Here is an 18,087-nt window from a genome sequence, read left to right as displayed (position 1 = left end):
CTGACCGTTGCCGCACAGGAAAAAAGGAGATGCTGTCCATCTTCCCCGTGGCCTTGGGAAGGGAGCAGGGAAACAATTCCTTACCTGCATCTCCTTTGGTAATTTGGTGTTTGTAATCGCTTTTTTTGGAGAAGAAGAGTACTTGTTGATCATCATAATGGCACTTAAGAGGGCATAAGAAAGCAGCTTTTCCCTTTGTGCATGGGAGCACAGGCATGTGAGGCAGTTGTTCACGTGGGTATACGAATATTACTGAAAACAGAGCAAACGGTGTAGAGGTTTTTGAAAAAAACAAACAGGCTCCACAGAATGATGAGGGAAATAACATTGACAAAGCTTTGTGTCTCAGGCTGCATTATAAATAAGAGCATAACAGATTCTTCAAGTCTGAAAACTAAAAACTTCGGTGAGTCAAGCAGGTATGTCGCTTCAGGCATTTTTCCTGGTGCGTTAATGGCCTGAATGGTGTTTAAAAAAAAATTTCTCGGCTGTGTGGCATTATCAAAGACGGAGACAGCCAGGTTACAAGAGTTGTGTTTGCAGCAGAGAAGCACTTCAAAGTTGAGGAGTGTTACGGTGACAGCAGCTGAAGATCAAACGGTGACTTGCCTTTTTCACCCCCCCCCCAAACACTGAACAATCGACGGGGGGGGTTGAAGCGAACTCCCTGTTCGCTTCCTCAGCGGCCCCCAGCCCCTGTGACCTGGAGAGCAGAGGATGACACAAGCGTCGAGAGAAGCGGCTTCATTGCTGAGCTGCGCGTGCAGGGCCCGGGCCTGAGCAGTGACAAACCTTCTCCTGCCTGTTTTGGGAGGTGCAGGCAGAGGCTGTATGCTGGAGTGGTTTCCATTGCCTCGGCGGCTGTGAGGAAGCTTTTCTCCCCCTCGGGGTTACTTCAGACTGCTGGGTCATGCGTTTGAGGTATTTTAGTACTTGCAGAATTCTGCCCTTGAGGCAGTGCCCTAGCTGTGCTCCCTGGGGCGCTGACGCCACTTAGGTTTATGCTACTGCGCAGCTCCCTTCCCCCACATCCCTGCGTGCCTCAGTTTCCCCGTCGCACGCACGCCCGACTCCGCCCTCACCGCTGGCCCTTTAAGGCCGCCCCCCCCCCCGAAGGGGCTGGGCTCGGCTGCACGAGGCGGGCCACAGCAGTGAGGGCTTGCGCCCACTTCCGCCGGCGGACCGGAAGCGGGGGGGGGTGGGTGGGCCGCGGCCTGAGGGTGGCCCGGCGGTGGCGGCGGGCCGGGGCGGCAGTGGGGTGAGGTGAGGGACGGGACGGGACGGGACGGGGCTGGTCTTCCTCCCGTGGCCCCGCTGGCGCTTCCTGCCGCGGGGGAGGCCGGGTTCCTCTCGGGCGTCCCTTTGTCTTGGTCCCGCTGCCTCACGCTGCCGCAGGGGAGGGGTTGCCCTACTGGGCCGGCTTGGGCCGGGACCGCTTGGCGGGAAGGTGAGCGGCGCGTTTTCCGGCTCACGGCGGCCTCACGGGCGGCGGGGCCGGGCAGGGCTGCTGGGCGGGCGGGCGGCGTGTCCAGCAGCCGCGCGGGGTGCGCCCGGGGCTCTCGCGGGGAGCTGTTGGGGAGAGCCTGGCTGTCTCCGGGGGTAACGGGGGGCGGCTGCGGCAGCTTAAGCCCGGGGAGCAGGCGCTGCTCGGTGTAGGCGGTTCTGTGTGCAGGTGTCGGCGCTCATCAGCGGGCAGCCGTGAAAGCGGAGCGATAGCTGAGCGTTGCAGGGCGAGGGCTCTGTTCTCAGCTGAGGTTTACGTATCCGCGTACGCTTGCTTAAGCCATTTCCTTGCTTAATGTGCGTAGATAAATTTTTACGCCTTTTTTAGAAAAAGGTGAGATAGATATTGTATTACCCGCTCTTGAATGACAGGAGGGATTCAGTTGCAAATTATCCCTTTAGTAAATGCGTGCTTAATATAAAGTGTTAATTAAAAGCGATTCTTAGTCTATAACGTGTGAACTGAACCGGTTTCTGATGTTCCCGTTTTGCTCTAGATCTTCGAAACATCATCAAGACATGGTTACTAAGGGGATGGATTGTTGACGATACCGCTTTGCTGGGCTGTACCCGCAGGCATGGCTGGAGGTGGCAGCCCCGCTCCCTAGCTGCCGGGTAGCGCTGCTCTCTGTCCCACCATGTGACCTGGCACACCTGCACAGCAAACTGCTTCCTCTTCCAAAGGTAAATACCACAATTGTTTTTTTCCCCAGTGTGTGTATGTATGAGGAAATGTATGGTTTTGCCTTACCTAGATTTCCCTTTTACGTTTCTTGTTATGCTGAATAACAGAAGCAATTACTGTCTTTCCTTTTAAATAATATAATGAACTTTAGCACTGTAGTTCTGGAAAGTATGCATTAAGTGTGGATGAGGGTGGGTTTTTTTTGTATGTAAAGTGAATGTTCACATGTTGTTTCGTAGTTTGCAAATTATGTAATTTGATTTCTTTTTGGTGCTTTACTCTTAATATTTGCCATTCAGCAGGCATTTTTTTGTAGTGTTCATTTAATGCTTTAATCTGTATTTTTTTGTTTAATTGCATGCGCTTCTATGATCTAAGAACACCCAAGAACACATGCATGTACACTGCTAATGAATTAGATAAATCCTGAAACTCATCACACTTGAAAACTAGGTACTATTGTGGCTGAAAGGAAATACTTTGCTGCTTTCAGTCTTTGGACTTCTGTTAATTCTTTCTTCTTTCCATCCAAAGAATGAGCACATGTCGATGGTGTACGCCTAGTGGTTCTGACACCACTGAGTTCCTGAAGAGCTATGCTTCTAAACGGTTGTCCCTGGAAGATCTTGAAGGATCCAATGATGATCTCTGTTACTGCCTGGAGTGTGTGGTTGAATACCACAAAGCAAGGGAAAAATTGCCAAGGTTGCATGAGGTAATTAAGAGACTTGGCTCCTGCCCGTTACTGAGTGAGAGGACTCAGAACTGAAGGAAAACTTCAGAAGGGGCTTCTGTGGTCCAGCCTTGGCATTGGGGGGATTTTTGTGCAGGGGTTGTGTTTTACTGTTTTTTGCAAATAGGGTATGTTGCTTTTTAACTGACTGCTTTTTTTTTAATGTTGATTTGCAAAGAGCTGATCATAAAACAAGAGGGTCCTCTTGTTTTGCATATATTCAAATTAGCAAGAACTAAAACAGTAGTGGGAAGTTGCTGACTAGACATTATAGCTCGAACTTCATGCTATGATGGTTTGACAGCTGAAAGAAAGAACACCTGCCAAACAAACTAACAGCTCTATTTCTTTAATGTATTTTCTTCCTTCTTCTGGCTTCTGTTCAGCTTTGGATTTGTTCCTCTTTTTGCTTTCATTTCTCATTCACAGTTTTCTACTATGCTTGAATTTCAGAGGTCTGATCTTGCAAGCTTGTGAGATTGTGCGATTAAAACAATCAAAAAAGTTTAAAAACTTTATTATAAGCCATTTATAATTCTCCCTTATTAGTATCCAGTTCTCTATTTTGAAAAGCTTTTTTTCCCTTACGTGTATATGTATGTAAAATGAATATTTGTAGCCAATTGATCATGATACAGATGGTTGCTCTTTAGTCAGCTAGATTTCTCTGGAGAGCAATCCCATCTAAGTATAGACTGGAAATAAGTAGAGTGACTGGACTGCTGAAAGTTCCTTTCTGTGTCTAGGAAATAACCTTGGTTTCTAACTGAGGTTTGGAGCAGTTACTTTAGATGAGTATTGTTATGTCAGCCAAATCCCCTACAAATATTCAGCAAGTCGATCAGTCTGTTGGCATTGTTTACATTCACTCCCACTAATACTTCGCAAGATATGTGAGAAGGCAAGATTTTAAAATTGCTTTTCCCATCTTCCTAAATACAGTAGTTTTTTGTACTGTGCACTTTTTTTATACTGGCCAGTGGAACAAAATTTTGTGAGTAACCTGTGGCTTAAAATAATTATTGAAACAGTTTATGAATATTTAACAGAATTACAAAAATATTTCTGGTTCGAATGTCACTCTTTTAAAAATTGCTCTATAATCTTAACTCTGAAGTGAGAGTTTTGTTATTTGCACTGTCTGAATGCCATGTCAAAACTTTATTGTTGCACACCACGCTTGGAAAGAAACTTTTCAAAATGAAATTGTAAGTTTTGGAAGTCTAGTTAAGGTTTCTGCATGTGATGATAAATGTCCTTAATCACTTTCTTCACAAATGCACTTTGATAAGTTGTTTTTCCCTACTGAACAGGTTTTGTGGGAGTTGGAAATTTCCCGTCTTGTGGCCCACATTGAGAAATCTATGCGTGAAGAATCTGGAGAAGATAATGAGTTGTTTATAGTGGATGAGAATGGAGAGACACAGCTGTCTGGTTATGTGGGCCCAGATTTTGAGAATAATCTGCGAGTGCCCCTTCTAGAAATACTGAAATACCCATATCTGCTGCTGCACGAGAAAGTCAGTATGTATCTTAAAGTATACAGTTGGAAGGGAATGGTATTGTTTCTACTGAAGGAGCTGCAAATAACAAGTTAAACTTGAAGTACCCTTGTGTGTGTATATATATATATAAAAATATTTATTTTGACACTAAATAGTGTGTTGGGTTTTTCTTGTAAGCATAAAAATTAGTCCTTACTATATAACTATGTGTGTCCTTTCAGGTGAGCTCTGTGTAGAAGTGCTCTGTAGAATGGAACAAAGTCACAACTCATTTCAGGTCTTTGAGAAGTATCCAGGAATTTATCTCTTTTTGGTACACCCAAATGAAGCGGTAAGTTGCGTTTTCTGTTCCACTAAAACTTTGTTTTAAAAAGCATCAGAACAGATTCTTATTTTTAATGACAAGAATATGAAAATAGTGGCATTCAGAATTTTGTTTGATTTTCTGTATTTTTCTTTAACGGTATATATATATATAAAAATGAGATTTCGGTAGGAATGTAGTTGCCCTTGCTGAAGGAGAGCAAACTCTTCTTTCGCAATAACTTCTAGAATCACTTCACTGTTTGCATTTAGTCAGCAGAAGTTATAGATGTTCAACCAAACTGTAAATTTATGCCGTTTACTCCCAAGCGGAGTTCTTCTGCAGTGGGCCAGGTTTTGTAATTTAGTGTATTAATCCCCTTCTCCTTCCTTGTTCTTTCTCCATCCCTAGAAGCTTTCACATTTTAGTAATATTCAGAACCTGAAAAATTGAAGAAGTGAGAATAGTGTAGTTACTTGCAAGAAGAGATGCTCAGCAGTGTAATTCCTCTGAAATACCCTTTAATTGTCACTGGATTTTGTCATTACAAGGAGGCAATGTTGTGTTTTAATGGACTTGTGTATTCTGTGGTGGGACAACTTAAAAGTCTGCAGTGTTGTTGTTTTTGTTTCCCCCCCCCCCCCCCGAGTCTGAATCCATATGGGATATTTTAATGTTGAACAGTCAGAGATCAAAAGATCGTTTGAAAGTGATAGGATATTTAGAAGCGTCAGCTGATCTTAGTATCATTCATGCTGGTGTACATAGCAGAGACTGCTCTCTTTTTGAATCCAATCTCTTAAGAAAGTAACACAGAAATTTTGGAGTCCTGGAAGTGTCTAGGTTGAAAGGGTTGAGAGGCTTTGCAATTGCAGTTGTTAGCAACACTTCTAATTTTTTTTTTTTTTCTGGTTAAAAGGATTTGAGAGATTACAAAAAAGACCTGAGGGGTTTTTTTCTACATTGTTTTGAAGATGATGTATTATCCAGTAAGAGGGCTGTTCCTTCAAACTACATATACACATCCTGGAAGTGAAACTGGTATCAGTAATAGGGAAGAGTACTGAAAAATAGTGATAATGCAGAGAACTTGGGAACAAACACTCTGCTGCAATTAGGAGGGCCTGTTGGAACAGTGGATCCTGGTTTCATGCACCATGTTAATCGTGAAGGGAGATTGAGTGCTTTCTTTGCATGATCTTAGAAATCACAGGACTTAAACACCACACAGGGACTTTTCTGTCTGTGTAAAGTGAATTTGGATGTGTAACTCTCGAAGGAGTACTGTAACTCAAGTGGGCCACTTGTTTATATCAGGAGAGTGCGAGTTCATATCATCATTTCCCACCTCATTTGATACAGCTTTGGTGAGTCAGGTTACATTTGCTGTGGCTGGTGGGCAGGTTGTGGCTGTAACCCTTTCCAAGACTGGCTTACTTACACACCAATGTGGCGTACAAAATTTCAAGTTGTCCTAAGAAACAGTAAGAGATTTAATAGTATTGTACCTTACACTTGCTCAAACTTTGAAGTTTTCTCAGTAGGTCAGAAAATGATTCCACTAAGGCAAGAAATGACAAGTGTCCTGTGCTGACAACACAACTTGTTGTTATAATATACAATTATCTAACTGGTAAATATTGGTCAATAATGTTTAAACAGTATAAAGCAAGTACAAAACCAAATGCTGTCCCTTTGTCACATGAATCTGAAGGAGTTTTGTTTGTATATATTACCCTGAATTTTAACTTTGTTACCAACTACTCATACCCATAGTAAGCCTGTTTCTAAGGTTATTTTGGAAAAAGACTAACTCTTACTTGCAATTATGAGACCTTGCTTGAGTAAAAATGTAGTTTTGTCCCGTTTGTAGTAGCAGTGATTCCTGATCTTACAGCATTGTGATTTTTTTTTTGTTGTTCTTTTTATTGATCTATAATTTTTTTGTTTTAATTCTTAGATTCGTCGATGGGCCATCCTAACAGCAAGGAATTTAGGAAAGGTTGACAGGGATGATTACTACGACTTACAGGAAGTGCTGACTTGCTTGTTCAAAGTTATTGAGTTGGGGCTTTTTGAGAGTCCAGATATTTACAGCTCTTCAATGATTGAAAAGGGTAAACTCATCCTTCTGCCATCTCATTTATATGATGCTGCCAACTACAAGAACTATTGGCTAGGTGAGTATTTATGATCAGAAATGAATTTGTGCATGTAGTCTCTCATGTTGTAAGCACTTCTTTCAAGTCAGAGCTCTACAATTTCATAGGTGCTGTTTATTTTGGGGCATGTCAAATGGGAAAATCGAATGTTGCACAACTGCAGTAGTGAGTTTGTGTTTAATTAGTTGCTGCTGATCTCTGGTCAAGTGTTACACTGGTAATGGCATTTGGAAAATGATCCTTGTTAGAACAAATTTTTGCAAATAACACTGACAGGTTGCTGCTTTTTTTCTTGTAGGGATTTGTATGTTGCTAACAGTGCTGGAAGAACAAGCTATGGACTCCTTGTTACTGGGCCCAGACAAACAAAATGATTTCATGCAGTCTATACTTCACACCATGGAGAAAGAAGCAGCTGGTAACTCCTTTCAACTGCTGAGATTAAGACAGTTCATAGCCTATTTTTATCTTTATCAAACTTCCTTGTCTGAGTAAATTTTTAGTAGTGTAATGCTGAGGTGATTTTTAACTGAGGCTGATTTATCTTCTGGAAGATGGCCAATATTGCACAATATTTGGGCAATACTGACAAATACTGAAAAATGACATTTGAACAAACTTTTAAGTGGAGAATGGATGGCAGTGCTTTGCATAAGCCTGGCTTAGAGATTTTGAGGATAAATCTATAATTTCTACCATATAATTTCCATTTAATGTACAGGTTGTATGGGAATGCGCATTTCATTGTGGCATGAAGTTTGAATTTTGAGTCCTAAAATAAAAGAAACACCTTCTTCTGAATTGCTGCAGCTTGCTTAAAATTTGACTCTTCCGTCCGTCTGTTTGAAGGAACTCCTTTTGCAGCTGGGAATTTAGACTTTAGAATTTAGACTAGTAGCTCTTGGCCATTCTTGTAGGCCACATGCGATGGCATAGCCTGGGAATGGGCACATGAGCTCAAGACCAGGGCAGCCTTTTAAGTGACTAGATCTTTATAAGCTTAGTATGTTTACTAAGGATAGAATACTATCTTATATGAAGAAGGAAGAACACACTTGAAGGAAACGCCATTGCTTCTAGCTTAAATGTGAAGTATAAATTGTCATAGCTGTGTAAGTTGTACCCACTTCTTAGAACAGCACTGCAAAAACTGGTATGGAAGAATCAGTTTCATAGAGTTAGGAAATGTTAGTAATAGTTATCCAGGTTCCTGTTGATTTAAGACTGTGTAAGGGGCAGTGTCTGTACAGATAAGCGACGTTGACTTTTTTCATCCTTTTTCTTTTTTCCGGGTCAAAAAGTATAGTTGCAACTTACTAGAATACGTTTCTATATATTAGTACTTAAGAAAAATCAGTGAAAACCAACTACTTTCAACTTCAGCTTAGTCTAAGAATGTACAGGACTCTTGCATTTCAACTCTCCCCAATATTACTGTTATGTTTCAGATGATTCTACTGACCCCTTCTGGCCAGCGCTTCATTGTTTCATGGTTATTTTGGATCAGCTCGGATCTAAAGTATGGGGTCAGCTTATTGATCCTGTCCAAGCCTTTCAAACCATTATCAACAGTGCGAGCTACAACAATGAGATAAAAAATATACGCAGTAGCTTTAAGAGGTCAGTTTTACTAAGAGACTAGAACAGTTTTTTGATTTTAATACCAGGTAGCGTAGTAGCTTCGTCTTGGTTTTCTTGTCAGTGCTGCCTTAATTTGTGTTGGGGGAGGGAGATGGCAAGTAAAAAAATCAGATGTTGCCAACTTCAAGCAATGAAAAGATGAAGTACGTCCCCTAAAATTGTGAGGTTCTTTCAAAAAACTTGTAAATATGCTATCTTTTCATAGGTATGTTTTATTGCTGACAAGTTCTAATATTCACATGGTCAGTATCTGAAAAGTGAAATCTGTGTCTTGGCCAGTTGGCTTTCTTGTAGTTTAAGTTAGTTGTGTGGAGTCTATAATGATTTGTATTTCTCTTTAGGACAAAATCTGAGCCGGAGTCAGACTACAATGATGACATGGTTACTTGCAGTCAGATTGTTTATAATTATAACACAGAAAAGCCTCAAAAGGTATTAAAAAAAATTGTATTTCTCTGTTCTTCTAACTCTGATTGCTGAATGACACTGTCAGTTTAAACCATCTATAAAATACGGAGGGGAAGATACTCGTGTTTCTACTAGTAACATTGTAAAGAAAAAATATTAAATCATGTATGTCACTGTTGTGTGCCTTAATAGCAGGCAGTCTGGTGACGTCTTGTTTACCTGGTACTTTCAGGCTGTAAGAGGAAAGAAGAATGTGTTTGTGGATTAGGGAGGGATGGTATTAAAGCCCAAGAATTGGTATCAGGATTGAAACAAAAATTGGTACCTCAATGAAAAATCCCTGAATTCAATTTGAAAGAAAAGTTGCTGATTGAGTTCTTGTATTTTGCTTTTTGTTTCTCAGTATTATAAACTAATATATTGAGTATGGAGTAATGAGGTGTGCATCGATGAACTTTCAAATGTTAGACCGTGCTCCAAAATAGCACCATTTTTTTGTTGTTATAAAGCAGAAGAAACATTTGTGAGTGTGTTCTCTTGGTGTTGGTGTGTTGTATTTATGAAATGTTTTTTAAAGGCTTTAAATGTATATTTGATTATCTGAGGTTAAATTATGTCAATGTAACATCTTTGGAGGATTTCACAATGATTTTTAAAGGAAGTACTACTTTATACTTACTTCATAGGTTACATTTTAGGAAATGAGTTCGTCATACATGTGTTAATTTGATCTTTATTTTTCGCATTTCTTTAAATTTAGATTTTGATTTATATTAGGATATAAGAGATGCTATAATTTAATCAACATATATTTGAGACAAAGTAACTTCTATGGCTAGAAAACATTCTGGCAGATTGAACTGTGCAGATGTGCATAATGAGGATGATGTGTGGTGAATTTATTTTTCAGGATACTGGATGGAAGACTGCCATTTGTCCAGACTACTGCCCCAACATGTATGAAGATATGCAAACGCTGGCTAATGTGCTTCAGTCTGATATTGGCAGAGATATGCGTGTCCATAATAGCACATTTCTGTGGTTCATCCCTTTTGTTCAGTCGCTTATGGATCTCAAGGACTTGGGTGTAGCGTATATAGTGGAGGTCATTCACTACCTCTGCTCGGAAATCAAAGATATTCTCAATGAGAGAATCCAGCAGTGTGACAAAATTTCAGAATTTTTTCTCCTGATCTTGGTGTCCGTTATTGAACTACACAGAAATAAAAAGTGCCTGCATTTGCTATGGATTAGCTCCCAAGAGTGGGTGGAAGCAGTGGTGAGATGTACTAAGCTTCCAGCTACTGCATTTACACGGTGCACTGAAAAATCATCTGGACACTGTGTGAGAGGTTCATCATCAGTATCTTTACAAGCTTCTAACTCTGTGCAGCACGCCTGTGTGCAGTTGATACGCAGCCTTCTTAGAGAAGGGTATCAAATTGGCCAGCATGCTCTTTGCAAGCAATACCTAGACAAACTCAATCTTCTTCTACGAGGAAATCTGTCTTCGGGTTGGCAGCTGAACATCCAGGAAACCCAGGAATTACAAGTGTGTCTAAAACAAGTTATAAGAAGTATAAAGGACAGAGCATTGAATACCCCTGTGCCTGTAGGAAACAATGCAAACTCTCCAACTTTGCCTGCCATTTCTATAAAGCAAGAGAAGAGTGCATGTGGTGAAGAATGCAAGATGAGTGTACATGGTAGAGATGCCCTTTGTTCACCATTTGCTGTCATACTGAAAGAAGGCGGAGATGAAGATTGTCAAGAGAACCTATTCTCTAGAAGAAAGAGTGCCTGGGAAGAGGAACGTATAGATATATCTAAAAGTTCAAGATCTTGGACATCCACAGAAGGCCTCTTGATGAATATTAAAAAGGAAGTTGATGACTTTACAACTCAGGAATATGACTGGCCGCAGAACTCTTTGGCAACAAAAGTATGTGGGAAAGTTCAGGAAAACAGGAGCAATGATCTTGTGGCTGGGAAATGCGATATGGATAATCAGTGCTTTAATCCAAATGTCCAGCGTTTAGATTTCAGAACAAGTGAAGAGTTGGAAAACAAATGTGAAGCAGGACCCATAACACCAATGCGTCTGGCTGTTCAGACTCATGTTGATTCTCCAGAACATGTTTACAGCTCGGATGTAAAGCAAAGCAATATGTCTTCCAGTTCCTCTTCAAAGTTTAAGGTAGATGCATACAGACTCACAAATTTGAAAAACAAGGTACAGAAAACTGAATGGCCCTCAGAAGTAGCACAGCCACACCACTTGAAAAACTGCAGTTTAGCAACAAGCGCTTCAAAAGCAGTGGTAGAGCAACCTAAGCTTTGCACTGGCTATCTTTGTACAAGCAAAGATTGTCATAAACATCAGGGAGTGAATTCTTTGTGTGAAAAGGAAATCTCTGTTGATACTCTGTCTTCAAGGAGTTACGAAAGTATGCAGGAAAAAAATATCAACAGTGCTTTTCAATCTGGACTGGTCCCCACTAAACATGTATCAAAGGAAACACCGTTAGATTGCTCTAGCTCCTCTAAAAATGAGCCTGGTATGCAGGAAAGTGAAGATGACCATATTTTGCTTTCAGGGATTAGCGACACCTTGCTGAAAAAAGTATCCACTGAAGAAAAATCAAGTTCACTGTTAAAGTCTGTGTTTAAGAAAGACACTGACATGGAGATTTCAGACCGGGAACAGCCTAATTTAAGTGACTTGATTAAATATGACTGTAAACATCAAATTTCAAAGACATTTTGTATGGATAAAACGTCAGCAAATGGTCGTGTTCCATCTAGCTCTGAAAATAAGAGAGAGATATCCAACACTGCTTCTCAGATCAGGCCACTGTCAATGAAGTGTGAATCAAGTGATAGGTTGTTCAAGTTTTCAGAGTATTTCAAGAGAGAAAACAATTCAGTGGGGAAGAAAGAGGAAAATTTTGTGAAGATGGTTTCTGAACATAATACTTTAACAGACTCCCAGGTTGATAGAGAACTCAGTAAATTATCTTTAGCTGCATATGCCAAAAGTGTCAATTTTCCCTTTGATTCAAGCCAGGAAAGCTCAGTACGTCATAATGTATGTGGTATTAAAAGGAAAGTGAAAGGTGCTGTAAGATCTTCCAGTGATGGCCAAAGTACCAAGTCTCCCTGTGATGCAGATTTCCTTGACAATCAAGTCATTATAATTTCAGACTCTTCAGATGAAGAAGGTGACAAGGAGGAAACAAAAAAAAAGAATGAAAATGTGTGTCCTGAAAAGCAGCCTCCAACTTCCAGCTGCATTTCTGATAGTGATAACAAAATAGAATCAAAGACGCCAAGTTCTCCCTTGTCACTGGAAGACTGTGAGTCTCAATACTTTGAGTTTGAAACAGAAGTTGATGTCTTCTCGGTTTGGCAAGATACTCAAGCGTATAGTACGGAAGCAACTCAAGAGTATAAGCAAGATGATGTTTCAACAACAGCCGATAGTAGTAATTCAGGTGGCTTTCTGAACGATCACACAAATGAATGGGGTTATGATGTGGATTACGTAAGTGGTGATACCATGGAGGAAGAAGCAAGCTTGACAGAAAAGCAGATGGAAAATATTTCTCATCAGAAAGAAGCTGATGATACAAAAGAAGTAACTAATTCAGCACTGCAAGAATCTGTTAGTAAGGGAAATGCAAAAGATCAGCTAGAGAATTTTGCAGACAAAGGTACTGTTGCTAAAGACTTCACCCTGGACTCAAAATTGACTGAACCCCGAGCATCTACATCTAACATGTCATTAGCTTCAAAGTTGGCCCTTAAGAAAAATAGTGCGAGCCCAAGGAAGAATCTAGCAAAATCTAAGGTAGCAAGAACTATTCAAAGAAGTCCTAAAAACCTTCCTGTTCTTAAAACAGTACAAAGTAAAAAAATACTTCAAAGTACATCAAGAAATTCTCAACCTGGCAGGTCAGTGCCTGCTGTGGTTCCTCCAAGGAAGGTTCGGCAGTGTCCTGCACCAGCATCAACTGTAGAAAAACTTGGTCTGAAGAAGGCGCCCCGCAAAGCGTTTGAATTATCCCAACGCACTTTAGAGAGCCTAGCTCAATTGCGCAGCTATGGTAAAGCGGCAGGAAGAGTTGGAGTTTCACAGAAACAGAAGATTAAACTAATTGCTCCTCAGAGCTTGTCTATAAAACATAACAAAAAATTGCTAGCCTGCCAAGACCTTCAGTTTTTAAGGCAGACAAGGCCCCAAAAAAGTGTGAGAGTGAAAAATCTTGCAGGAAGTTCTGAGAGTAGAAACAAAAAAGTTAGCAAAGTGGATACAAGATCTATGAAACAAAATCCTATGAAACAAAATCCTAGAAGCTTTGAACTGGCTTCTGCTGAAGGATCTGTTGAAAACCAAAGAGAGAAAAAAAGGGAGGAGACTGTTTGTCCCTTTGCCAGCGAGAGAAAATTTGAAAGCCTCTCTGTGGAGGAGGAGATGTGTCTCTCTAAAATGCTTAGTTCTTCAGACTTGAACAGAAAATTGGAGGGTAACAGTATGATGGTTCCTCCTGTACCTATGCATTCAAGTATCTCTTCTGCTGCACTTGTTGCAGGTGATAAAGATGAACCCTCGGGAAAAGGTTGCATTGTCCAGCCTGAGGGTGAGAAGACAACTTCAAAAGCAAATGGGTGTAAATCAGATGGAAACAGTGAAGAAGATGATGATCTATTTTTAACTCAGTTAGATCCTGTGGATATGGAATTATGTTCTGAGGAGGAAAGTGTTCAAGATACTACTAGAACTAGTAAAAAACCAGAGGAAATGGATACTACTGAAAACCTTCAGCAGAATGACTCCTTGACTATTGTGAAATGTAAGTACAAAGACTGTATGGAAAAAGTGGAAAAACCAGGAGAGTACTGTAGTAAGCATTCAGCCAGCAGCTCAGATGCAGATCACTTGTTTGCCAAACCTTCTCTCCTGCCACCTTCTAAAACAAGAAAGCCTTCCACTACCAAAATTTTCAGCTCGGCAAGTTCTTCACGGAATGCAGCCTTCAGCAAGGATCTTGAAGATGTTAAAAAGCTACCTCCAGCTTCAAAAAGCAAAGTGAATGCAATGAAACCGGCGGTGGTCAGGCCACCAAATGCTAAGGCTGTACCAATAGGGAATCAAACATGCAAGTCTCCAAGTTTCAGTAATGTACCTCAACCCTATATTTCTAATAACGTTCTCCAGCCACAAAATAGACAGAACGACAATGCTTCAAATATTTCCAGAAGGCCTGGACGAGAAGCACGTTATTCTTTTCTTGGCGCTCAGCAGCGTGATCATAGTATTTTTGTTAATGAAGTCCTAAAGTGGACTTACGAAATGTTTGCAAACTCCAGCCAGTTTGGACCTCCAAGTAATCTCCTGCAGTCTCTAGTAGCCCCTGTTCCTGTGCAATTTCAGGGATACAATGACTATTTTAATACATTTTTCCCCTTGATGATGCTAAATGCCTTTGAAACAGTAAGTAGCTATCTGCCTCTTAGTTTGTTTTCATCAACCCTAGTAAATTTTACTAAGAGATTAAAAACTGGTTTATGTCCTCTGTTTACCTTCTGAAAATGTTCAGATACAGATCTGAATAGAGGAGTGAATATTTCCCCTAAATGTAGACAGTTGTGTTTAAGATTAGGGATTGTCAGTATTATTCATTTTGGTGAAGCTTTTTATTCTTTTGGCGCGCATCCACAATAGCATGTAAAAAATGGGAAAAAGGGGGTGGTTCCTCTTTTTATAGCATATAAAGCTTAAACCAGAAATTTTTGTTTAAGAAACTGAGGATAAGGTTGTAATGTTTTGATTTATGTTGAGAACTTATGTGAGAGGGTAGGTTAATGTGAGAAATTTTTTTTTTTTTCCAAACAGTTTAACTTTACAGTTTAATAGTAAGAAAACGCAGTGCTCCTTCAATTAAAGTCTGTATGCTTTCAAGTTCAGTCATTGCTTCACTTCTCTCATAGAAATAAGGTAGAAAACAAAGTCAGTATCAGGATAATACTGGTATTTTAAGGTGAACGTGCACTCAGGGTGAACCCACGTTTGTTTTGAAGAGCTTTGTAGGAAAGTACGTTAAATGGGGAGTGGGTGGGGAGAAAGTACTTTCGTTTGCCCTGTGTGTGTTTATATGTAATGTGTATGCATATATTAAAGAAATGGGTAAGACTCTTGATGTCTTGTACTTGACAGTCTATTACCTTTCGTTGATTAGTACGTTTGCCCTTTGAGTCATGATAAGCTATTCTGATACACTAAACCCTTCAGAGTATTTTTATTTAGCTTTTACTTTCCAACATGTAGCTGGCACAAGAGTGGATAGAAAACCAGAGAGTAAGAGAGAAGAGTTACTACTTCTACTTACAGAACAACTGTGCCGAATTGAATACAGCAGATTTTACAGGTAAGAGGGTGTTCTAATTTTCTTCCAATTTTCAAGTAGACAGTGCCTTAGAGTAAGCTAGCACGTACAGGTAGAAAATTTTTTTATTTGCTTTAAATACAGAAAGGATCTTGAATTTGCTATTTTACAGAATGCACATAATGGAAACGTGTTTTGCAGGATATTTGTGCCTTAAGTGTTCAGTACAAAAAGATACTTGATTGCTGGTGGAATACTTTCTATCTCACTCATTTGGGATTTTGTTTCAGTTTCATTTGGTAAATAAAATAGTCCTTGGCTTGGTCTGTTTTTATATAGTGCTCAGTTCTGTGTTCAGTCTTAAGAATGCAGGATGGAGTTAAAACTCTTCATAGTCTTTTGCCATAGCTTTTAATAGCTTTAAAAGTTAGCAGATAGGTATTACTGAAGTATATGCAGTATGTTAATGGTAGTACTTCTATAGTCAGAAAGTAATAGTAACCATTTTTGTTCTAATGTTCTAATTTTAAAATGTATTTTGGGTAGCTCATTTTCGAGAAAGTGATTTGGCAAGGCAGCTTCATCCGAAGGAGGATGACTTAATCTTTTTGGTGGTCCAAAAGAAGAAAGACACCTTTAGGGAAGAAAGTGAGATGGAGAACCACATAGTGAGTCACGTTGGTCTTGTGACACGATTTTCTCGTGCATCTGGCTGTTTAACCAGTAAGTAAATGGGGTTGAAATGAAAGTGGGATTCTTCTTGGTACCGTAAAATGCTTCTTCATAGCTGGCTGTTGATAATTGTAAATTACAACGCTTCCCTCGGAGGAAATGCGATTGTTTTTCCACTGTAGCATGTCTGTTCCATGCTAGAAGCTTCATAAAAAGCCAGGAACTGAAGCTGCAGACCTGCTTTCCATGCTTTTTTCTAGGGGCTTCCTTCAATATAGGTGTTAATACTGTGTGTAAGAACAGAAACTAATGATGAGTAAGTGCTCTGCATACATCTTTAGGAGTGCATTGCTGTAAGATATGAAGTGCCATGAAATTCAGTGGTCTTACTAAAGTTTTCACTGTCTTCTGGAACTGAAGTTGTGAATTGCCGGGATTACCAAGTACCAAGATCAGTACTGCTTGATTAAAACAGTGATCTGTGTTACAGAGCACTGGTGGGTTTGTTTTGATTTGTTTTTTTTTTATTTGGGGGGAGATGCGGGTTGGCAGAAGGAGTTTGGGTGTTCTGCAGGAATTAGTTGTTGGCTCCCTAACAGAAGGCAGCACCTGGTTCTGGTGAATTCCTTTGAATGACCTGTTTGAATACTTTTCAGTTAACAATTTGGATATTCTTTGAATTAACTTGTGTTGGTTTTTTTTTTCTCCCTCCCCTTTGAATAGGACAAAAGGAGCAGCATACAGTCTGTCATCTTTCTGTGCAAACCCGAGCCAATTTGTCATTCTTCATAAATAAGCAAGTGAGGTGTGTGGTGGTTGGCTCCCTGGTAACCACACACCGAACATTCAAAGGTCTACTACTATTGAGCAGGAGTCCCCTGGCTAAACCCATCATAAATCCAAGTTACAACGACTTCTGTCCCAGAGATTTGCCTGTAGCTTCAGAAAGTGCTGTAAGTCTTGCAGCTAGAATTGATAGTTAGGGATGACTAAAGTGGGCATTTGGATCTTGTGAGTTTTGCAAAACTGGTTTTGCATGCTGTCTTTTGAGATGACCGAGTGCAAATAGACAAGTTTCAAAAGCACTGAGGTTTTCAGTGTTGATTGATTGGGTGAATAGGAGTCTGAATTTGCTCAGGTGTTTCTGCTGTACTGCCCTTTAAACAACTTTCAGGTTTTTTTCTTTACGGGAGAGGTGCCTGTCCAGGAAATAAGGTGTAGTATGGAAAAGGAAATGCAAAATAAAGGTGTGTAGATAAAGGTGTGTAGAGTAAACAAAACCTGGATTACAGCTTTTGAGTCAGGATTGGGTGTGCATCTAGAGCAAACCTAGAATCAAAACCTTCCATGCCATTGAAGTTTTTGAGTCATAACTAGAGGTGTGGGAGACATCCTGAAAATACATAAAATGAACATGGAAGGTTTGATCAACATTAAGTAATTAATTATTTTTTCCCCTGTCTTTTCCTTCAGGCTTCGGATATGAATGAATACAATGAAGATCAAAAGAGAGCCATTGAGACAGCTTATGCCATGGTAAAGCAACATCCAGGGCTTCCCAAGATCTGCCTCATCCATGGACCACCTGGAACAGGGAAATCAAAAACTATTGTTGGACTTCTGTCTCGTGTTTTGAGAGAAGTAAGTGAACGTGATGGGATCATCATGTGCTGGTGTTTGGTTTACCAGTGGAAGTGAATGATCGCTTAAACTAAATGGAAGTGTAGTAGTGGTAATTACTGGGAGATAATTCATTAAGGTGACTTAATTCGATCTGTACTGCATAGGCTGTAAAGGAGGAAATAATACCTTTTGAGCATGTTGGAAAACACTTATTTTATGGAACTTAAAAAGTAAAATCAAGAAAACATGCACAATCAGTAGTATAAACACTTGTTACATAAAAAAGTACTATTTTGATTTATTAAAGAATGTTAGTTGCCCTGTTCCCCTTTAATGGTTTTCATATTAGCATCCAGTAGATTCATCAGGTACATAATTGTTGAAGGGAATTTATGCAAATAGTATTAATACATTTGACTTCTTACTCAGTGTAAGACATACCTTAAGAGATATTAAAGTGTAATA

At 40.1% G+C, this 18,087-nt stretch overlaps 1 protein-coding gene across 1 annotated transcript in view; it reads left to right on the top strand.

Moving 5' to 3' along the window:
• Positions 1-2,723: 2,723 nt before the first annotated feature.
• Positions 2,724-18,087, top strand: part of SETX (senataxin) — a gene marked incomplete at its 5' end in the record, with an annotated part of 29,208 nt that continues 13,844 nt past the window's right edge. Inside the window, 12 exons of the mRNA XM_082008983.1 lie at positions 2,724-2,903; positions 4,235-4,445; positions 4,648-4,757; positions 6,691-6,910; positions 7,191-7,310; positions 8,341-8,512; positions 8,875-8,965; positions 9,852-14,435; positions 15,270-15,369; positions 15,874-16,050; positions 16,723-16,952; positions 17,473-17,640. Of these exons, the coding sequence (XP_081865109.1) occupies positions 2,724-2,903; positions 4,235-4,445; positions 4,648-4,757; positions 6,691-6,910; positions 7,191-7,310; positions 8,341-8,512; positions 8,875-8,965; positions 9,852-14,435; positions 15,270-15,369; positions 15,874-16,050; positions 16,723-16,952; positions 17,473-17,640 (6,363 nt within the window). The remainder of the gene's footprint in view (positions 2,904-4,234; positions 4,446-4,647; positions 4,758-6,690; positions 6,911-7,190; positions 7,311-8,340; positions 8,513-8,874; positions 8,966-9,851; positions 14,436-15,269; positions 15,370-15,873; positions 16,051-16,722; positions 16,953-17,472; positions 17,641-18,087) is intronic.

This window comes from Phaethon aethereus, assembly GCF_964289735.1.
Source record: "Phaethon aethereus genome assembly, chromosome: 20".
Classification (NCBI taxonomy): domain Eukaryota; kingdom Metazoa; phylum Chordata; class Aves; order Phaethontiformes; family Phaethontidae; genus Phaethon; species Phaethon aethereus.
The sequence above is the reverse complement of the archived record's forward strand: the minus strand, read 5'-3'. Positions and strand labels throughout refer to the sequence as shown.